At 39.7% G+C, this 20,004-nt stretch overlaps 1 protein-coding gene and 1 pseudogene across 5 annotated transcripts in view; both read right to left on the bottom strand.

Moving 5' to 3' along the window:
* CBFA2T2 (CBFA2/RUNX1 partner transcriptional co-repressor 2) overlaps positions 1-20,004 on the bottom strand; it is a 169,801-nt gene that overhangs the window by 13,289 nt on the left and 136,508 nt on the right. For 4 of the 5 annotated variants that reach the window (XM_060031049.1, XM_060031048.1, XM_060031050.1 and 1 more), the window contains exons 4-8: positions 11,242-11,331; positions 7,123-7,304; positions 5,968-6,221; positions 3,020-3,105; positions 1,905-2,100 (exon numbers count right to left, since the gene is read on the bottom strand). In XM_060031049.1, the coding sequence (XP_059887032.1) occupies positions 1,905-2,100; positions 3,020-3,105; positions 5,968-6,221; positions 7,123-7,304; positions 11,242-11,331 (808 nt within the window). The remainder of the gene's footprint in view (positions 1-1,904; positions 2,101-3,019; positions 3,106-5,967; positions 6,222-7,122; positions 7,305-11,241; positions 11,332-20,004) is intronic. The other variant, XM_060031052.1, reaches the window with a different exon arrangement.
* On the bottom strand, positions 14,088-14,892 carry LOC132437716 (beta-2-microglobulin pseudogene; annotated as a pseudogene).

The following is a 20,004-nucleotide window of genomic DNA, read 5'->3' on the forward strand; positions in this document are numbered from 1 at the left end:
GTGGTTGAGAGTCCGCCTGCTGATGCAGGGGACACGGATTCATGCCCCGGTCCGGGAAGATCCCACATGCCGCGGAGCGGCTAGGCCCGTGAGCCATGGCCGCTGAGCCTGCGTGTCCGGAGCCTGTGCTCCGCAACGGGAGAGGCCACAACAGTGAGAGGCCCGTGTAATGCAAGAAAAAACAAACAAAAACACAAGTAGTTTTTGGAGTGGTTTTGGTCCACACTGAGTAGCTCACTTGTTTAGGATATTATGATTTCCTTCTACAATGCATGCAACAAATGTACTAAAAGAGAAATAAACAACGAAATAAAAATACTAAATATGTATAATACGCATAAAGAAAGACACTGAAAGATACTGTTTAAGTCAGACAGATTGACAGTGCCCTGAGAAACCGGAGAGGAGGAAACCCTAGGATCCATGAAGAGGTAAACCTGTAGTGACAATATAATTTATCATCCCAATTGTCCTCATTTTCGAGAGTAAGAGAGGTGCTGGTAATAGTTATGACAGGACGATAGTCATAGTCACCCTAGCTAAACCCTCAATGCAAAGCAATGTTTCTAAACAACACCAGCAAGACCTGTAGTCCTGGTTGGAGAAGAGTCGATTCAGGACCACGCTCACGCTGCACTCTACACCCTCTCACTTGCAGAGCTTTGATGCAAGGTTCGTGATTTGGGTGGTGAACTTCGGGTAAGTTTCTGTGAGCTGTGACAGGGAGTATTTGTGAAGGTTCAGATGGTGAGAGATACCTGAGAATTAGCTTGAGATTCCTTTTAAAAGAATTGTACTACAAGTATTTGACGTCCTGCTGTGCTGGATATTCCACACAATGTTGCTAATCTATGGTTGGCTCAAGAGGCACCTCTGTGGGTAGGGTGGGGGAGAGGAATCCCTTAGTTACCAATGTCTCTGCCTCAATTTTTTTGGTAGTCTTTTTGAGACTAATGGCTGTCTTCTGTGGAACATGCTAGGCTTGCCATAAGAGGAGTCATTCTCCCTGGGGAAAACTGGGAGCTTGAAGTGGGTGGGTGGGGAAAGAATCTGATCACAGATGGCCCCTCATTTAGCCATGCCTTTGGATAGGGTGCCTTTTCAGTTACTAGGTCAATGTGAGGGAACATTTTTGGGGGAATAGCTGTGGTGTCCTGGATGTATCCTGGATTGAGAGCTCAACAATTGTTCATATCTCTGCTGCTTCAGGGTGGGAAAAGGCAGGAAGGCACAATCCAGCTTGGTACAGTAAAACTTTTCATTTTTTTGTCCAGGCAGAGGTTAATAAATGGTAATTTTCTAGATAGGGAATGGGGAAAAGGGGATGGAAGCTGAGGTGAAGCTTTTTAGGGCTACTGTGAGGAATGAATGTGATGTACATGAGAGCCCCAAGCACATTCAGCCAGGCTGAATTTAACATCCAAACATTCTTTGATAATCACTCAGCACTTATATACAGTATAGAGTTGAAAACGGAATAAAATGACAAACATTCTCATTCTATGTGGGGAAGACAGTATTTCTTGAACATGCCAAATACTGAGTCCTTGACATATTTTTTATAATTACCAAGGTCTTTCTAATTCCACAATATAGTACCATCTTCCTTTTAAAGTAAAATATTAAAAGTCTCAAAATAAAAAATAACAACAACAAAAAAGATATATAAAAAGCCTCCCTTGGGCTTCCCTGGTGGCGCAGTGGTTGAGTCTGCCTGCCGATGCAGGGGACACAGGTTCGTGCCCCGGTCCGGGAAGATCCCACATGCTGCGGAGCAGCTGGGCCCGTGAGCCAGGGCCGCTGAGCCTGCGCGTCCGGAGCGCTCCGCAACGTGAGAGGCCTGCGTACCGCAAAAAAAAAAAAAAAAAAGCCTCCCTTGTCAACTGAAGTGATTCTCCCCTTACCATTGCTGAGAGAATCTGCGCTCCCAGGACTGTGCTGCCTGGAGACCAACTCACTCCCTGTTTTCCTCATCTCTGTGTTTTCATTGTATCGTCTTTTCCAGTAGTTGAGTTCTTCACGATCTGATTCCTGACAGCGCCTCAGGACTGCCATGGAGCGCCTTGTTTTCTCTACCATTTCCATAATGCAGTTCAGGGCCTGAGCCAGGCAAGAAGTCAGGCAGAGTCATGGGATGAGGACATTCATACAATCAACATTGAAAATCAAGGACAGGTAAACAAAATATGAAGAATAAAGGTTTAAGAAGCTTACAGATTTAGCAATATCAAGTTTATATTTGAAAACCTTTCTTATTATTTCTCTTTAAATATATACACACAATTTTTAAGATTTCAAAATAATACTTTTTGGATTCTTCATGGTTGAAGCAGCCAGTTTCATCACAATATGGTTCTTTAAAGAGTGTGGTGAAAACACATTATATCTCTGCCTAAAGCAGAAGATTTATATAAGAATGCAATCAGAGAATTACATTCAGAGACAACATCACTCAGGAAGGAAAAGCTACTCTATGTATATTTCAAGCAGGTATTACATCTTCTCTTCCTTTTTTAGTGAGAGGGAAAACTCTCTTTTCCAATGGGGCAGAGTTTACATTCTGTGCCAGTATACTAATTCTCATTTGTATTTGGAGAAGCTCCATTTATTTAACACTCCATTTATTATACCAGGCCCTGTGATAAGCACCTTGCATATCATTACAACCCCCCATGAATTCAAATAATATAGCATTATTTTTTTTTTAAGATATAAAATTTAAGGCTAAAAATGGTGAAAGAACCTGCCCATCACAGAGGTAGAAGTGGCAAAGCTGGGACCTAAAACTCATAAGCCTATGTTTCTAACCATTATACTACATGGCTTCACTTGGTTATGACCTCAAGTGGGAGTTACTCTTAGCTCTCTAGCTGGGGCAGTAGTAGATAAATCAGCTTTTATTGCAAAGACACTGTAGCTCTGGTTAGTTCACTTCAAGCATATACACTCTTACTCTCAGTAACATTAAGAATTAAAAGTAACAAGTAGTTAGGAAAACTATACACTGTAAGATTCTTACATGATCAAGATGTTTCCATTCATCCGCCCATTCCCTTTCTGTCAAACGGTGGTCTACCAACTCATCTTGATAGCCTCCATTTAGACCTATTAGAAATTAGATTAAATTTGAAGATAGAGGGAAGAATACAGTAAACAGAATTCTACCAAGTAAATACACATACATTCATACCAACTATGAGCACACTATTAAGGCCAATGACTCACAATGATCTAAAGCCACAAAATGACATAAAACCAACAAGAAATCACTACTCATAATGTATTAAAAAACGCCTACAAACCAATTACGAACGACAAATAGCCCAAAAGAAAAACAGGTAAGAGAAATAAATAAATAGGTATGCCCCTGACAAAAAAGTACAGATGATCCATAAACATATAAAAAGACATTCAAACGTATACGTAGTCACACAGGGTAAATAAAATCTTCACTAACGTGGTTCCACATCTATATATTGGAAAATATTAAATTGTCAATCATACTAAATGTTGGCAAGGTTGTGGCACAATGCAAGTGCGTAACCACCACAAACAGAGCTGGTGCTGTACAAGCACTTGGAAACAACTTAGTATTAACCAAAGTATAATTTTTTGCATGTTTTTTGATATACATTACTGAAATTTGCATGAATGCAATGACTGTGTGAATCAAGGATATACTGAATTATCCACTACTTTGAAAATCTTGTCACACATGGCAACACTGCTCATAGTATCTGAACTGTCAATGTAACACACCTGTTATCAGTCTGAATTTACAGCTGTTGTATTCATAGTGATTCTGTATTTGTGCAACCATCTGCTTATTTCATCATATCTTCCTGTGTAGTCATGCCTGAGCACTAATACATTGTAAAATACTTTCTTATGTATTATACTTTAGAATATTGATCCTAAAATTATGGGACTAAGGTAGGCTATAGTATCCATAAATTTTATTTTAGGAGAGTAAATTGGGGGAGTGTTACAGTTTATTTGTTTAAAAGTTGGGGGTGGGAAATGATTTGGTAAGAACTACTGTACTAGGACATACATTTTCAAAAGAGGACTGGGGAGAATTAAGGAATCTATAACCAGCCTGGAAAACAAATGATTGACTGTAAAATAAACCTTCAAGGTAGAGGATTAAACGTCTTTCAAGTAGAACACTTCAAGATGAAAAAACCTTTTTCTAAAATTGTTAGAAATACAAGGAAAATCTGACCAAAATGCAGTTCTAGCTAGTTTTTAGCATACTTCTCTCTTAGAAGGTAACGAATTCAACTGGCAAAAAATGTGGATGAATATAGAAGAAATCAATAGGAAGGTGAATTTTTAACATAAGAACCATACAGAACAGCTGCTAAGGGAGCCATCATAGCATACTGGGAATGTACCCAAGCTCTCAGCATCAGAGAACTGGGGTCAGAATCTTGTCTCTGCCACTTTCTAGCTATGTGATTCTGGCCATAGTTCTGTCATCATGTATAAAAAGGCATAAACTCCATGGAATCCTATGTGTGAGGATTAAAAGAGATAATGTACATATACCACAATCTAAGTACTTAAGACTCAGTAAATGTTGGCAGCTGAGAACACCACTGCTGTCGTGGCCCACACCATTCAGCTACTACTGCATGAAGCCAGGGCCCTACTGTGGTCCGAGCCTCTGAAAGATGCTAGTGAGTCTAAGTCAGAAGAGGGGACAGGCAAATGTTTTGCAACTTTCAACTCCACAGGGCAACCCACAAATGGAAATGCAGGGCCAATACTGGAAACTAGCAGCCCTTTGGTTCTCTGCTCGGACATATCTCAGCAGTTAAACTACAAAGAACCTTCTACAGTAAACTTATTTGAGTTTTTTGACAAGGAGCTTTGTTCAAAACTGATCTCGGGTGAGGTCTGCTAGGGGCCTTTTTGTTTTTCCTTAAATTTAATGGTTGCTGAGGATGCATATGCCAGGCAGTCCAAATGTGACAATTACCCAGCACAGGAGGTGGTGTTCTCTCCATTTTATTTTTTTTTATAAAATTTTTGGGTTTTTTTTGGCTGCATTGGGTCTTCATTTCTGTGTGCTGGCTTTCTCTAGTTGTGGTGAGCAGAGACTACTCTTTGTTGTGGCGCACACACTTCTCATCGCAGTGGCTTCTCTTGTTGTGGAGCATGGGCTCTAGGTGCACAGGCTTCAGTACTTGCGGTGCATGGGCTCAGTAGCTGTGGCATGCAGGCTCAGTAGTTGTGGCACATGGCTTAGTTGCTCCGCGGCATGTGGGATCTTCCCAGCCCAGGGATCGAACCCGTGTCCCCTGCATTGGCAGGTGGATTCTCAACCACTGTGCCACCAGGGAAGTCCTTCTCCATTTTAGATATGTGTAATCTGAGGCACAGAGAGCCTAAGCAACTTGCATAAGATCACACAGCTAGTTAGAATGCAGAGCCAAGATTTAAATTTAGGTATGCCTTACCTCTAACCTAAATGTCTCTGCACTTTCACCTCTTAAGACCACATGTTTTACATCTTTCTTACTTAATTTTAAAAACATTTTATTCTGAAATAAACTCAGACTTACAGAAATGTTGCAAGAATAAAGAATTCTCACACAACCTTCACCCAGGTTTCCTAAACGTGAATATTTTTACCTCTTTCGCTTTGTCATTCTCTATTTTTCTTCTGAACCATATCAGAATAAGTAATATCCCTTTATTCTTAAATGCTTCATTGTTTATTTCCAAAAATATGTTTAGCCTACTTCTATCATATAATGATAATAGCAACAAGGTATGAGTTGAGATCAATTTCAAATGAGAATACTATAACTCTAACATTCTTTTTTATGTATAATACTGTTTTAGCTTATCAGTGGAAAAAAGCAATGATGATAGTATTTTGCTTTATCACTGAGTAGGAAAGAAACCCATGGATTCAATCTGAATTTAAATCAGTACCATGCTGCTTATGCCACTTACTAAGATTGTGGTGTCTATCACGAACTTCTCGATGTTCTAGCATCTTGTTGGGTTCACGATATAGGTGGGAAGTTGCAATATCTTCTAAGGTATAGTGCTGAAGAGGTGGAGGAGTAGGATGGAACTGGCCCCCAGGATTCATGAGGGGCACAGTAAGGGCAGGACTGTGCCGGGGAGCAGGGCTAATGGTACACACTCTCTTGGCAGGAGGCTCAGGAGGAACTGTCTCTCTTTCAAAACTGCTCTCTTCCCGCCTGTAGAAGAATGGGAAGTACATGTCTGAGCCTGTCCACAAGTGTTCATGCAAACATTGCCCGAGCACCTACTTTGTGCTATGTATTGTGCTATGCACTTTCACAAACAGGAAGATGATAAGAAAAGGTTTGAGATGAGGCATGAACTGAAATGTCTTCAGGGGGCAGGCAGATAATGGAAATTACTGATTTATCCCAGCATGAAAAGAGAGGTCAAATCTATCCATAACCAAGCAGAAACATCTCAACCTCATGAAGCAAAGGAGAAAGTAAGATGACAGCATCTTCTTATGTGATAGGACTATGGAGGATTATGGGTTCAACTATATTTAGAAATGTTTCAAGGTCAAATTTGCTACTGTGGAAGTCAGTATTGGAAAGAAACAATTCTCTACACGGGAGAAAAAAGGCTCACATAATTAATATGCTTGTGAATTGGTAGGGTTTTTAGTCATTTGCTTCAATTGTAACAAATTTTCCACTGTTATTAAAATGTTGCTTCCTTCACAAACCATAGAAAATAGCAGTATACTCATACATAAATTTCGAGGATAAATTATATTGATATAATTTCAATCTTCAAAGTAAAGCTGATTCACTAACTGTTATACTTTTACAAGACTTCACGTATCAGAAAAAAATGTCTTGAACAGATTATATTTCTCATGGTTCTGGAGCAGTGGACCCACAGAATGCTCAAAAGTAGAATTTATCAGCGGGGGTATACAGAGTCACCTAAAGAGTTGAGAAGCATATTGCTGCCTGATGCTGGGACAAAGCAAAACTAAGAGTCCGTCCCTACATATCACCACAGTAAGCAAGTTCTTTTTCTTTCACAAGTAAAGGGAAAGCTCAGAGTGGTTCCAGAAAAGCAAGGACGACAAAGCTCTTCTCTGCTCACCTCTCTGGACTGGGCCTCTTTCCATTTCCATGCACCTCCATGAGCAGCTCAGAAGAGTCAGCAGGGGATGCAATACTTGTGTTGAGCAGAAGGTGTTCATGCTGAGCCAGGTACTGGGATGGTGTCTGCTTGGCGGCCCGAGCACAGTGCAGCAGTTCTCGCTGCAGCAGAGGCAGGTTCGCCTTGAAAAGAAGAGGCAGGGGCTGGAAAGCAGTTTTTCCCAGTGTTGGGCCCTATACACAGGGCTCAGCACCTCAAAAGGCTTTCACAAACAAGATGACACACAACAAAAGCCCTTCACTCTTTGTCATTCTAATTTTCATATGCCCCCCTCTGAATAAAGTGACATCCATTACACTGAACTTGAATTACTGTTAACTTGTCTCTTGTCCCCACAAGATGTAAATCCCCTTAAGGAAGAAACTGTGCTTTATTACCTTTGAGGCCTAGTACAGAGTCAAAGCTCAATAAAGCTTTGTTGAACATAATTATTTAAAAACTTAAACACTTTTGAAGACTTCAGTTAGTTAGCGAATTAGTAATGCCTACATGGGAGTAGGAGGAATTCAGTCTTTCCTTTATCATTTTAAGTCCAGGTTTCTCTCTTGTGAATCTAAGCCATTTCTGATAGCACTACTCAACCTTGCCTTCCTGTTCTCTATTACAGCTGCCACGGAATTCTGGAAACAGTGACTATTCTGGCTTAGTTGGAACATGGGGTTTTGAAAAAAGTAACAGGAGTGATGGAAATGAAGGCAACAAACCTTAGACTAGTCTAGGATCTGAGTATACATAGGTAACCCATGGGCAGAATCTAATATTTCTTATTGTGGTGCTCCATTGAACATGTTTCCTTATTTTGTAAAAGGATAATTATTTATGTACTGATTATTTTTCTTTCTCCTCAAACTTAAACCTCTAACAGGACAAATCATACAAAAAACCCTGTGCATCTTTAAACTTAACTGTTAAGTCCTTCATATTTAAAATATACTTTCCCCATATTTATTTTATTAAAAAAATTATTATATTTCCCCCCAAATTTAAAAACAACTCAGACTGAGCCCATAGTAAGTCTTTATCCCAAGGGAAAGAGATGAAAAAGTAAAAGGAGAGTTTAATACATGCAAGTAGTTATCCCTTTACCAACAGTTAATTTAGCAGGCACCATAATTAGTGACTGTTTTAAAGCAGAAATAAATTGACAAAAACCCAAATGCTAGCCAAAAGGCTGCCAGAACAACCTACCTCATGCTGTTTTCCAAAATAACAAAAGTTAAGAATAGAGAATTTGATGATATAAAACACTTTTAAGTCTGTTCTATAACCTCAATCTTGTAGCAACTGTAAAAACTTAATTGAAAAAAAAATCATGTCAGATCTTTACATTTGTGACATGTGCCCTCTGATGAATTTTTAAATATGCTAATCATTTCCTATTAACACAAATTTCCCAAATCTCTCTGATTCTGGAGTCTTGGGGGAAATAATTATCTACTGGCTCTGATACACAGAAAAGAGACCAAGATAGAACACACAGCTGTTTCAAGGCTGAAAAAGGCACCACAGACTGCTCTGAGAGGCCAAGGTGTCAATGCCATCAGAACAGAGCCCAACACAGGCTGTGCACTGAGACCTATGCATTTTCCTGCGTGTCTATAACGCTCTAATTTTAAAAGTTTTAAAAAACCAGAATCAGTACTTCAGCTAAGATGACCTACCTTTTTGATGCATTACATTTTCTTAGGAAATAAAGGTAAAGTAAAAGAAGGTAAAAGGGGCATATTTATTTTGTCAAGACAAAACTGAAGATATTACGTGAGTACTCATATAAAAGAGAGAAAGCAAATTTCTACAAATACTGTACTGACAAAAGTCAAAATACAGGGACTTCCCTGGTAGCACAGTGGTTAAGAATCCGCCTGCCAACACAGGGGACACGGGTTCAAGCCCTGGGCTGGGAAGATCCCACATGCCGCGGAGCAACTAAGTCCGTGTGCCACAACTACTGAGCCTGTGCTCTAGAGCCCACAAACTACAACTACTGAGCCCGCAAACTACAACTACTGAGCCCGCATGCCACAACTACTGAAGCCCGCGCACCTAGAGCCCGTGCCCCGCAACAAGAGAAGCCACAGCAATGAGAAGCCCCCGCACCACAACGAAGAGTAGCCCCCGCTCCCTGAAACCAGAGAAAGCCCACGAGTGGCAACAAAGACCCAACGCAGCCAAAAATAAATAAATTAATAAATTTTTTTAAAAAGTCAAAATACAAAAAAGTTGAGCTCAGTTTTTTTTGTATAGTCTACTACTAATAAAAAGAATAGAATTCATTTGATAGGGAGGGATTGAGGATAACATTTTTAGCTTATTTGGGGTTCAAAGTTAGTGCTCCATATTACCAAATCGATTACAAATGTTCACCTCCAGGGCTTTGCAAAACAATGTGGTGGGCTGGATACCGGTCCCAAGTTTCCAGACTATGCCTGGTCTAGAATACACTGTTATCTGACTCTAGTCATTCATTGCCTTTGACCTATTTTATAGGACTGCAAGTTACACATAACCGGTTGCAAAGCAAAAAACTTGTTGTCTATGAACATGCATAAAATTACATGCATAGAGGTTCTAGAGACTTCCCTTGCCCACTGCGGAAGAAGCCAATTTTACTTTTGTTTGCATATTCTTATCAATAATCCTGACCTATAATGTCTGTTCTTTGGCTTCTCCCCCGAACAGGTTATAACACCTTACAGATTCCCTCATTAATAATGAATTAAATAAAATCTATGATACAGGTTCACTTTTTAAAATCTGTATGAGTCATAATGTTACATGTTTTTAAAAATTGTTTAATGGGAAAAATAGTAACTTTACAGTGGGAAAGCATGGTGGACACCACCTTTACCAACTGATCAAAGTCCACATCACCAATTTATGAGACAAATTAACATCTATGTCTCCTGATAGCATGCAGTAATACCACCTACCTGCTATTTCTGCCTAAAATGCATAACCTCATTCTCATCATGAAGAAGTATCAGAAAAATCCAAATTGAAACATATGATATAAAATAACTATTCTGTACTCTTCAAAACTGTCCAAATCATAAAAGACTGAGAAGCTGTTCCAGATTAAAATGGACCGAAGAGATATGACAACGTAATCCAACATGTGATCTTGAATTAGATACAGGACCAAAAAAAAAGACATTTTGTTAAAAAGGACATTTGTGGGACATCTGGTGAAATATGAATAAGGTCTATAGATAATAGTGTTATAAATATCAATGTTAATTTCTTGATTTGATAATTATACTAAAGTATCAGTATTTAGATGTATCATGTCTGCAGCTTACCCTGAAACATTTCTGAGGAAAAAATAAATGGAAAGAAAAGAGAATAATAATGCAGATGCGATAAAATATCAACATTTGGAGAATCTGAATTTTATTGTACCATCTTGAAACTTTTTTGTGAGCATGAAATTATTTCAAAATAAAAAGTTTTTTTTTTAAAGGAGCATATTATATATAAATTTAACACTGGCTCACCTATCAGGTACGCATAATAATTTTAAACACTGTCCCCAAAAGTTATGTTCCAGGGGACATTAATTCCAGAGGATGTAATTAGAACTAGACTAACTGGGGGGAGGAAAGAAGTAAACACTGCCTTCCCACATGCTCCTGTCCTAAGGGTTAGTCCTAACTTACAAAGGCCTCTGTTTTGAGAGCCTCCTCCTGTAACACACACTCTTCCCCCCCCGGCCACAACCAAAAGACTGTGTCCAGTTACTTCCTTTGCTAAGAGCCCAACCTCCATGCCATGCGTACCTCCATCCCACTCTACTCCTGTTCCCTGCCTCCCCACCTGCTCCTTCTGTGTGTCACCAACAGTGTCTGCATACAGACCACGACTCAAGGCTTTTGCAACTCTCATCTCATCAAGCATAAAGCTTATTCGCAAACCACTCACACTTCTGTAGCAGCCCCAAATATAATAGATATAAAATGTGGCAAGCTGCCCTGATGTAGATCATAGAACAGGGATCAGTAACAGATCTTGAGGAAATGTTGAAGATAAATTACATTCCAGTAGTTATCTCGTAAAAATTACCTTGAGGAATGGAATAACAAAAGGACGAAGAGGAAAGTTTGTAGCCTCTTGGAGCTTGCAATGGAATTCTTCAATTGTTACTGTTGAGTTCTGAAAAGATAAATAGCACTGTTCAACTTCTAAAACTGGACAGTGATCTAACATAAATCTGATAGTGCTGAACCCTTTGAAATAATAAGGAAAAGAATAACTCCAAGAGCACTATTATGAACTCAAATCCCTCTCAAAGGTTAACCAAATTCTGTTTCCTTTATGAAAGAAATTCAGCCTCCTTGATTTTCTTCTCTACTACCCCAAATCTAACGAATTCCCTTCTATGCTCAGCAGCCTGGGCAGAATAGGGCATTGCCTTCCTCTCGTGAAGAGAGGCACTCAGGTTCCTTGTATTGCGGGGTTCATCACAAGTCACCTCAGGTACAGGTAACCAAGCTTACAGTGTTTCCAGCTGAACAGTTCCCAAATCAGTCCAGGATATCAACTTAATGACTCAGAGCCTCACGTCTTCAGAAGTTCATTTCTTCATTGGTTCTGCCTACCTCCTAACCATCAGTTCCCTAAATCTTCTAAATCGGAAGTGAACAACAAAAAAAGATGCCTTCCACCTTCCAGTGGTCTGTTTGCAAATCAGAGCACCTCCAAATGCGCAGACTTCCACTGGTTAGATTTTAGTATTCCCATGAAAGTTATCAGCACTTCCCCTGTATTTTTTCAGGTCTTTCTTTAAACTAAGATTCTCAGCTCTTTTGCTAAGAGGAATGTACCAATACAAATATTTTCTTCAAAGTTCACAAAATATTTTTATTTTTACTTCAATTCCCTAAAACACAGCAAAATAGTAAGTTCAAAACAAAACAAAATAAAACATCAATCTGAATTCTTGCTTGCCTGAAAGGACAATGATGACTTCTAGGATTTATTTTTATAAAATCATCAAGTGTTCAAAGATGTAACATGTACCACACAAATTATTCATCAGCAAAATATTGTTTCTTAACAAGAAGAAATGGAAAACATATAGGTCCTCAACACAAAACTGCATTAAAAATTGTAATACCATCATACATCAGAATGCTTAAGGTAGGAGGCAGATTTGTATGCATTGAAGAAAGGTGTCTATAATATACTAAGTGAAAAACCAGGAAACATGGCAGTATATTCCAACAATCTATTTTTGAAAATAACACACATACATTTATATAGTATTTTAAGTATCTGGAAGGACAATTACAACAGTAGTTATTTCTGGATGTGAAATTATGTTGGATTTTCCAAATGTATCATACAATATTGAGAAAAAACTAAAATATTTCCCTTTGGGAAAGAAGAGTGTATCAAATTGAACCATGTTAAACGAAAATGTTTGTACAGTTTACCACATTTCATACCAAAAATGTTCTTTTAAACCTTAGCTGAGTGCTTGTTTTAAGTAAATGACAGGTATACAATGCAACCAACTCTACGGGCAATCGGGAATAAAAATTAAGTGTAAGAGAATGCTATTCACTCCCTACTACAAATAATGCAATCAGGCCTCAAACAGTAAACACAAGCAGATTAAATCTATGGAAAGACTGAAGGAAATGACTAAGTTTTCTTATGGATGGACAAAGGAGGGAAAAGATTAACTTAAGTTAGAGAAACGGACTCAAGGCTATATATACTATAGATGCCAGGCAATCCTCTATCCGAGAGGCAAGATAGGCCATTGTTCTGTTATCCTTCCCTCTCATTCAGTTACTTAATAAATAAGAGCACAGTTGTTTCCTCATAGTCTAGTGGGAAAACTGAAAAGTAAGGCATTCATTACAGTATGATCACAGTACATGTGTGCAGGACACTACTGGCATGCAGACTTAGGGGGACAAGGAAGGCTTTACAGAAGGGCCAACTGAAGAAGTGAAAGTGCAGCCTTGAGAAAGATGCTTCTGAGGAAGACAGAATGTAAGAATGCAAAGTATGAGGGGAATCTAGTCCACTGGATCCTAAGGGCAACACTTATAGAGATCTTACAAGACAATGGGTATAGATAAGCCACCAGACTAAAATTTTTTTTATCTTTTAAGATTTTTTTTAATTTTATGATTTTTAATGTGAAATATAACATTCCTTTAAAATGTGCAGAATATATGTACATTTAACAAAAAATTACAAAGCAAAATCTCTTGTAACCACCATCCATGTCAAGAAATAAAACATCACTAGCACTCCATAAGCTCCTGTGCCCTCTACTAGTTAGATATTAAATATTCAGTTTATGTGCTTATTTAGGTTGATTTCTTTTTACACAGAACTGATACATTTCCTTTGCTCTTCCTTTCTTCTCACATTTTAGGCCTTCTCTCTGCCTGAAGTGCATCATTTAGAATCTCCTTTAGTAAGGATCTAAAAGGAACTGAAATCTGACTTTTTATCTAATGATGTTTACTTTGCTGTAATTTTTTAAAAGATATTTTTGTTGTGTATGGAATTCTAGGTAGGCAGTTGTTTAACTACATTCATGATTACTTTCTGCTATGTTCTGGATCCCACTGACATTGAGAAGTCAGCTGTTGTTCCTTTGAGAAGCTGAACACAATGTTTTACCATTGTTTTAATTAGTGAAACAAACAAAATAGGTACAACCAAGTCTCTCTCTAACAGATGTAAGAGGTAAATATGAATTTTATATGGCAAAATGTTTTATCCACTGTAATAAATTTCCATAATTCTGAAAATTATCTTTCAAAAATTTTCCAAAATTCTAAGAAAAATTACAAATTGGAAGTTTACTCTAAACATGCATACTATCTTATTATCCAGTTTTGTATGCAGAAGAGACTGAAGAATTCAGATTTGACTGAGATGCTGATGTTAAACCTGAAATTCTGTCTTCCCCACCTCTAGGTTGCCAGAACCCCCACTACAGCTACCTGCCAAGACAGGTCAAACGTGGAGACGTAGCGCCCTAGGTAGAATTATAAAGAAGATGATATTTGCGGTAACATCAATACAACTTCTGATTTATATGCATAAAGCATAAAAACATAAGCATTAAAAAGCAAGACAAGAATAATTGAATCACTTTGCTACACAGCAGAAGTTAACACAACATTATAAATCAACTACACTTCAACAAAATAAATTTAAAAAAAAGAAAATTAAAAAATAAAAAACAAGACAACAGAATTTGGAATTAGTCCAATCCAAATGAGGCATCTTCAAACCTCCATGATGCTGGTTAGTGGTCTCGATCCCACTTAACTATCTTGGGCTCTCTGAGAGTAACGTGTTTCATGTGACAGCTATACTGATCCACTCCGTTGGGAGTGAACGCAGTGTGGACCAGAAGGTAGAAAGACCAGTCCTTGCTGAAAGACAGGTCTGATTGCTCCATTTCCATCTTCTCCCCATTCTTCAGCAAATCAATCTGGGGTGGATGGAACCCAGACACATAGCAGTTCAGGTAATTTGGTTTTCCATTCTCTGCGGGGTGTCGTGAGTAAACCTGAACCTTCGGAGGACGATGGACAGTGTTCAGGCCAGACAGCGAGAGCAGCCCGAGCAGGACCAAGGTCACAAAGGGAGCCATCGCTGCAGGAGCAGCCCAGGTGGTGGCTCTTTTAAGATTTTGAAATAACGATAATCACAGGAAGTTGCAAAAAACAGCAGATAGGTTCCTCTGTATCCTGCACCAAGGTTCCCCCAATGTTTATATTTTATGTAATTATAGTGCAATATCAAAACTAGGAAACTACCATGGTAATACATGTGTATAGTTCTATGCCATTTTATGGCATGTGTACATTAACGTTATCACCACTGAAATCAAGACCAAGAAGTATAGAAACCCTATCTACCTTTATCCTCCCCGGTTTATAATAATAATTGTCTTAAATATTTCCTTTATATATACTGACAACCATAACAGACAAGGTTATAATTTTTGCTTCAACCATCAAACATAATTTAGACAACCCAAGAGAAGTAAAGTCCATTGTATTTACCTATATTTTTGCTTCAACCATCAAACATAATTTAGACAACCCAAGAGAAGTAAAGTCTATTGTATTTACCTATATTTTTACTCTTTCCATTTTTCCTTCACCTATCCTGATATTTTAAGATTCCTTCTTTTATCGTTCCTTTCTGTTTCAAGAAGCTCTTTTAGCTTTTTTTTTTTTTTCCTGGCCACACCCTGTGGCTTGTGGGATCTTAGTTTCCCAACCGGGGATTGAACCCGGGCCCTTGGCAGTGACAGCGTGGCACTGGACCGCCAGGGAATTCCCTAGCCATTATTTTAGTGTAGGACTGCTGAAGAAAAATTCTCTTAGCTTTACTTCATGTGAAAATATTTTGATCCTTCTACCCTTCATTCAAGAAGGATATGTTTTGATAGATACAAGATTCTGGGTTGACAATCTTTTCTCCCAGCACTTGACAAATATGCCACTTCCTTCTGGCATCCATGGTTACTGATGCTTTCTCTGTTGCTTTCAAGATTTTTTGGGGATGGGATGGGATGTCTTTTTGTTGTTGTTTTTTTTTGGCCACACCACAGGGCTTGTGGGATTCCAGTTCCCTGACCAGGAATTGAACCTGGGCCCTCAGCAGTGAGAACTCGGAGTCCTAACCACTAGACAACAAGGGAATTCCTGGGATGGGATGTCTTCTTTGAGGTCTGCTCAGCCTTTTTGAATCTGTAGGCTTGGATCTTTTGTTAAATTTGGGAACTTCTCAGGCATTATTTCAGCCCCACATTCTTTCTCTCCTCCTACTGTGACTCAGATCTTTTGTTATACTCTTTTAAATCCCTGAGGTTCTGTTCATGTTTTTTTACTTATTTTCTGTATGTTGTTTAGATTGGGTAGTGGACTTCCCAATAAATAGACTGGGTAGTTTTCTATTGTTCCAGCTTCAAGTTCACTGATTCTTTCCTCTGTTCTCTACAGTCTATTGTTGAGTCCATCATTGAGTTGTTTTTCTGGGTTTTTAAAATTTTTTATTTATTTATTTGGCTGCATTGGGTCTTTGTTGCTGCGCAGGCTTTCTCTAGTCATTGTGAGTGGGGGTCACTCTTTGTTGTGGCACGCGGGCTTCTCCTTGCGGTGGCTTCTCTTGTTGCAGAGCATAGGCTTCAGGCACGCAGGCTCAGCAGTTGTGGCATGCGGGCTCAGTGGTTGTGGCACACTGGCTCTAGAGCACAGGCTCAGTAGGTGTGGCTCACAGGCTTCGTTGCTCCGTGGCATGTGGGATCTTCCAGGACCAGGGCTCGAGCCCGTGTCCCCTGCATTCGCAGGCAGATTCTTATCCATTGTGCCACCAGGGAAGTCCCCATCACTGAGTTTTTAATTTTATTATTATAATTGTCAGTTCTCAACTTGCCATTTAGTTCTTCTTTATATCTTCTATTTCCTTGCTGAGGCTTTGTATTTCTTCATTTGTGTTGGTAACTGCTCACTGAAGCATTTTTATGATGGCTGCTTCAAAACTCGTCACATATTTCAAACATCTGGGTCATCTTAACTGATGTTTGTTGGTTACCTTTTCTCATTCCACTTGAGATGGTCAGTTCTTGGCATGACAAGCGATTTTCTGCTGTATCCTGGATGTTTTGGGTTCTATGTTGTAAGACTCCAGATCTTATCTACGTCTTCTATTTTCGAGGCATCCTCTGATAGTGTGCCATTGGGAAGAGAAGAATCTTTGATGCTCTCAGGTGGGGTATAATCCCAGGCTCCCCACTCACCCTCTGTTGATTTGTAGAAGGAAAGAGGGGTTCCCTACTGCTGGGCAGGGGTGGGAGCTCAGGCTCCCCAGTAGGCCTTGTAGGGGAGGGGGAAGGGTGTATATTATTGTGGGTTTTTTCCTGAGGTGTTTGACTGCCACAGAGTGATTTTTGTCCAAAAGTTTTGTATCTTGTTTGGTTGCTCCTTTCCTAGTCCTTTGGCTAGAAGGAGGTGGGGTTTTTTTTGTGGGTTTTGGTTTGTTTGCTTTTGGTCTGTGCTCATTAGTATTTCCATAATACTGGCTTCTCCAGACCACAGTCCAGGATATATGATGACAGCACAAAGCCAAGGGAACTCACTGCTGTGTACTTGAGTCTCAAGGTCACTAGCCAATCTGCCTTCTTCTCTCCATCTTTCAGAGTCTTCTTACTTTTGTTTTATACATAACGTCCATTGTTTTTTTGTTGTATTTGTCAGGAGGAATAGGAAGAAGTATACCTTTCTGTTATGCCTCTGAACCAGACTTGATATGACTACATCATATTCCATTAAACTGAGGTACTGTCATTTACTCAGGCTTTTATAGAACATTTAGGTGGTTCAATTTTTTTGACATTATAAATAATGTTACTGCACATTGTTTATTATTTTATCTTAAGATGAATGTCAAGGAGAGATACTGGTAGGTCAAAGGAACTGTCTAGTTTAAGGTATAAAACTACCTTCCAGAATGTGTATTCTCCAAATAAGTAGCCAGAGTACAAAACACTTACCTTTACCTTGCAGTGGAAACTGCCACGCTTGCTTCCTGGTACAGTTACAGACCACCAGCACCTTACCTCTTCTCTTACACACCAGAAATACCAAATGCACACAGGTGAACAAAACTCTTGCTACCTGTGTGGCCTTTTCTGACTTTGCTAACGAAGTCTCCTCCACATGGAATTACTGTTCCATTTACATATGCCTACCAAAATCTTAATGATTCCTTTCATAAATACAAGACCAAATAAGGGCTTCCCTGGTAGCACGGTGGTTAAGAATCCGCCTGCCAACACAGGGGACACGGGTTCGAGCCCTGGTCCAGGAAGATCCCACATGCTGCGGAGCAACTAAGCCCATGCACCATGACTACTGAGCCTGCACTCTAGAGCCCGCGAGCCACAACTACTAAAGCCCATATGCCACAAATACTGAAGCCTGAGCACCTATTGCCAGTGCTCCGAACAAGAGAAGCCATCACAATGAGAAGCCCTTGCACCAAAACGAAGAGTAGCCCCCACTAGCCACAACTAGAGAAAGCCCGTGCACAGCAACGAAGACCCAAAGCAGCCAAAATAAATAAATAAAAATAAATCTATAAAACAAAAAAGACCAAATAAGGCTTTCACGGATACAGAAATATAATAATCTAAAGGTGTTAATTCTCCTCCAAATTAGACAATGTTTTCAACATGATGGTAGAAAAAAAGAAAAAGAAAAAGGAAAAAGGAAAGAAAAGAAAAAAGAAAAAGAAAGGAAAGGAAAGAAAAGGAAAAATAACGGATCGGTAAGCTCAAATGCAATACAAATAAGGCAATCATTGTATCTATGAATAATGGCAGTTTTTTTTGCGGTATGCGGGCCTCTCACCTTTGTGGTCTCTCTCGTTTCGGAGCACAGGCTCCGGACACGCAGGCCCAGCGGCCATGGCTCACAGGCCCAGCCACTCCACAGCATGTGGGATCTTCCTGGACCGGGGCACGAACCCGCGTCCCCTGCATCAGCCGGCGGACCCTCAACCACTGCGCCACCAGGGAAGCCCATGGCAGTTTTATTTATGTTTCTCCAATCCTTATATATTTTAAAAAATATTTTATTTATTTATGTATTATTTATTTATTTTGGCTGTGCTGGGTCTTAGCTGGGGCACGTGGGATCTTCGTTGCAGCACGCAGGCTTCTTAGTTGGGCATGCGAGTTCTTAGTTGCAGCATGTGGACTCTTAGTTGCAGAATGTGAATTCTTAGTTGCTGCATGCACGCAGAATCTAGCTCCCTGACGAGGGATTGAACCTGGGCCCCCTGCATTGGAAGCATGGAGTCTTATCCACTGGACCACCAGGGAAGTCCCTCCAATCCTTATATCTTTTTTTTTTTTTTTTTTTTTTTTTGCAGTACGCGGGCCTCTCACTGTTGTGGCCTCTCCCGTTGCGGAGCACAGGCTCCAGACACGCAGGCCCAGCGGCCATGGCTCACGGGCCTAGCCGCTCCGCGGCATGTGGGTTCTTCCTGGACCGGGGCACGGACCCGTGTCCCCTGCAGCAGCAGGCAGACTCTCAACCACTGCGCCACCAGGGAAGCCCCAATCCTTATATCTTATTTGCTAGGCTATGATGTTCAGGATTACAGTGAAGAGAAAAGAGATCCTATCTGGTTCCTAATATCAGAGGGAAAGCTTTTGAAATTTCATCACTTAGCACAGGCTTGCTAAAGTGTGTTTTATACATACAACTGTCATCAGATTAAGGAAGTTCCTGCTATAATTGGTTTGCTGTTTGTTTTTTAACAATGAATGGATATCAAATTTAACAAACATTTCTCACCTTGTATTGTCTCCAAATATATTTATAGTTTCAATATCAATTGCTATAGACTATATGTTTTTCTAAGCCCTCAAAATTCCTATCTTGAAATCTCATTTCCAATGTGTTGATATTTGGAAGTGAGGCCTTTTGGAGGTGGCTAGGTCATGAGGACAGAGCCCTAGTGAATGGCATTAGTGCCCTTATAAAAAAGACACCAGGGAGCTCTCTTGCCCATTCTGCCCTGTGAGGAAACAGTGAGAAGATGGCCATCTATGAACCAGGAAGTGGGCTCTCATGAGACACCGAATCTGCTGACACCTTGATCTTGGACTTAGCAACCTTCAAAACTATGAGAGATGAATATTGGTTGTTTATAAACTACCTAGTCTATGGTATTCTATTCTAAGAGCCTAAAAGGACTAAGACGCTGATCTGAATGAAAATCTCAGTATGTGAGATTATAAATTGGTATAAAACTTGGGAAAACCATTTG

The sequence above is a fragment of the Delphinus delphis genome, chromosome 15 (genome assembly GCF_949987515.2).
Source record: "Delphinus delphis chromosome 15, mDelDel1.2, whole genome shotgun sequence".
Classification (NCBI taxonomy): domain Eukaryota; kingdom Metazoa; phylum Chordata; class Mammalia; order Artiodactyla; family Delphinidae; genus Delphinus; species Delphinus delphis.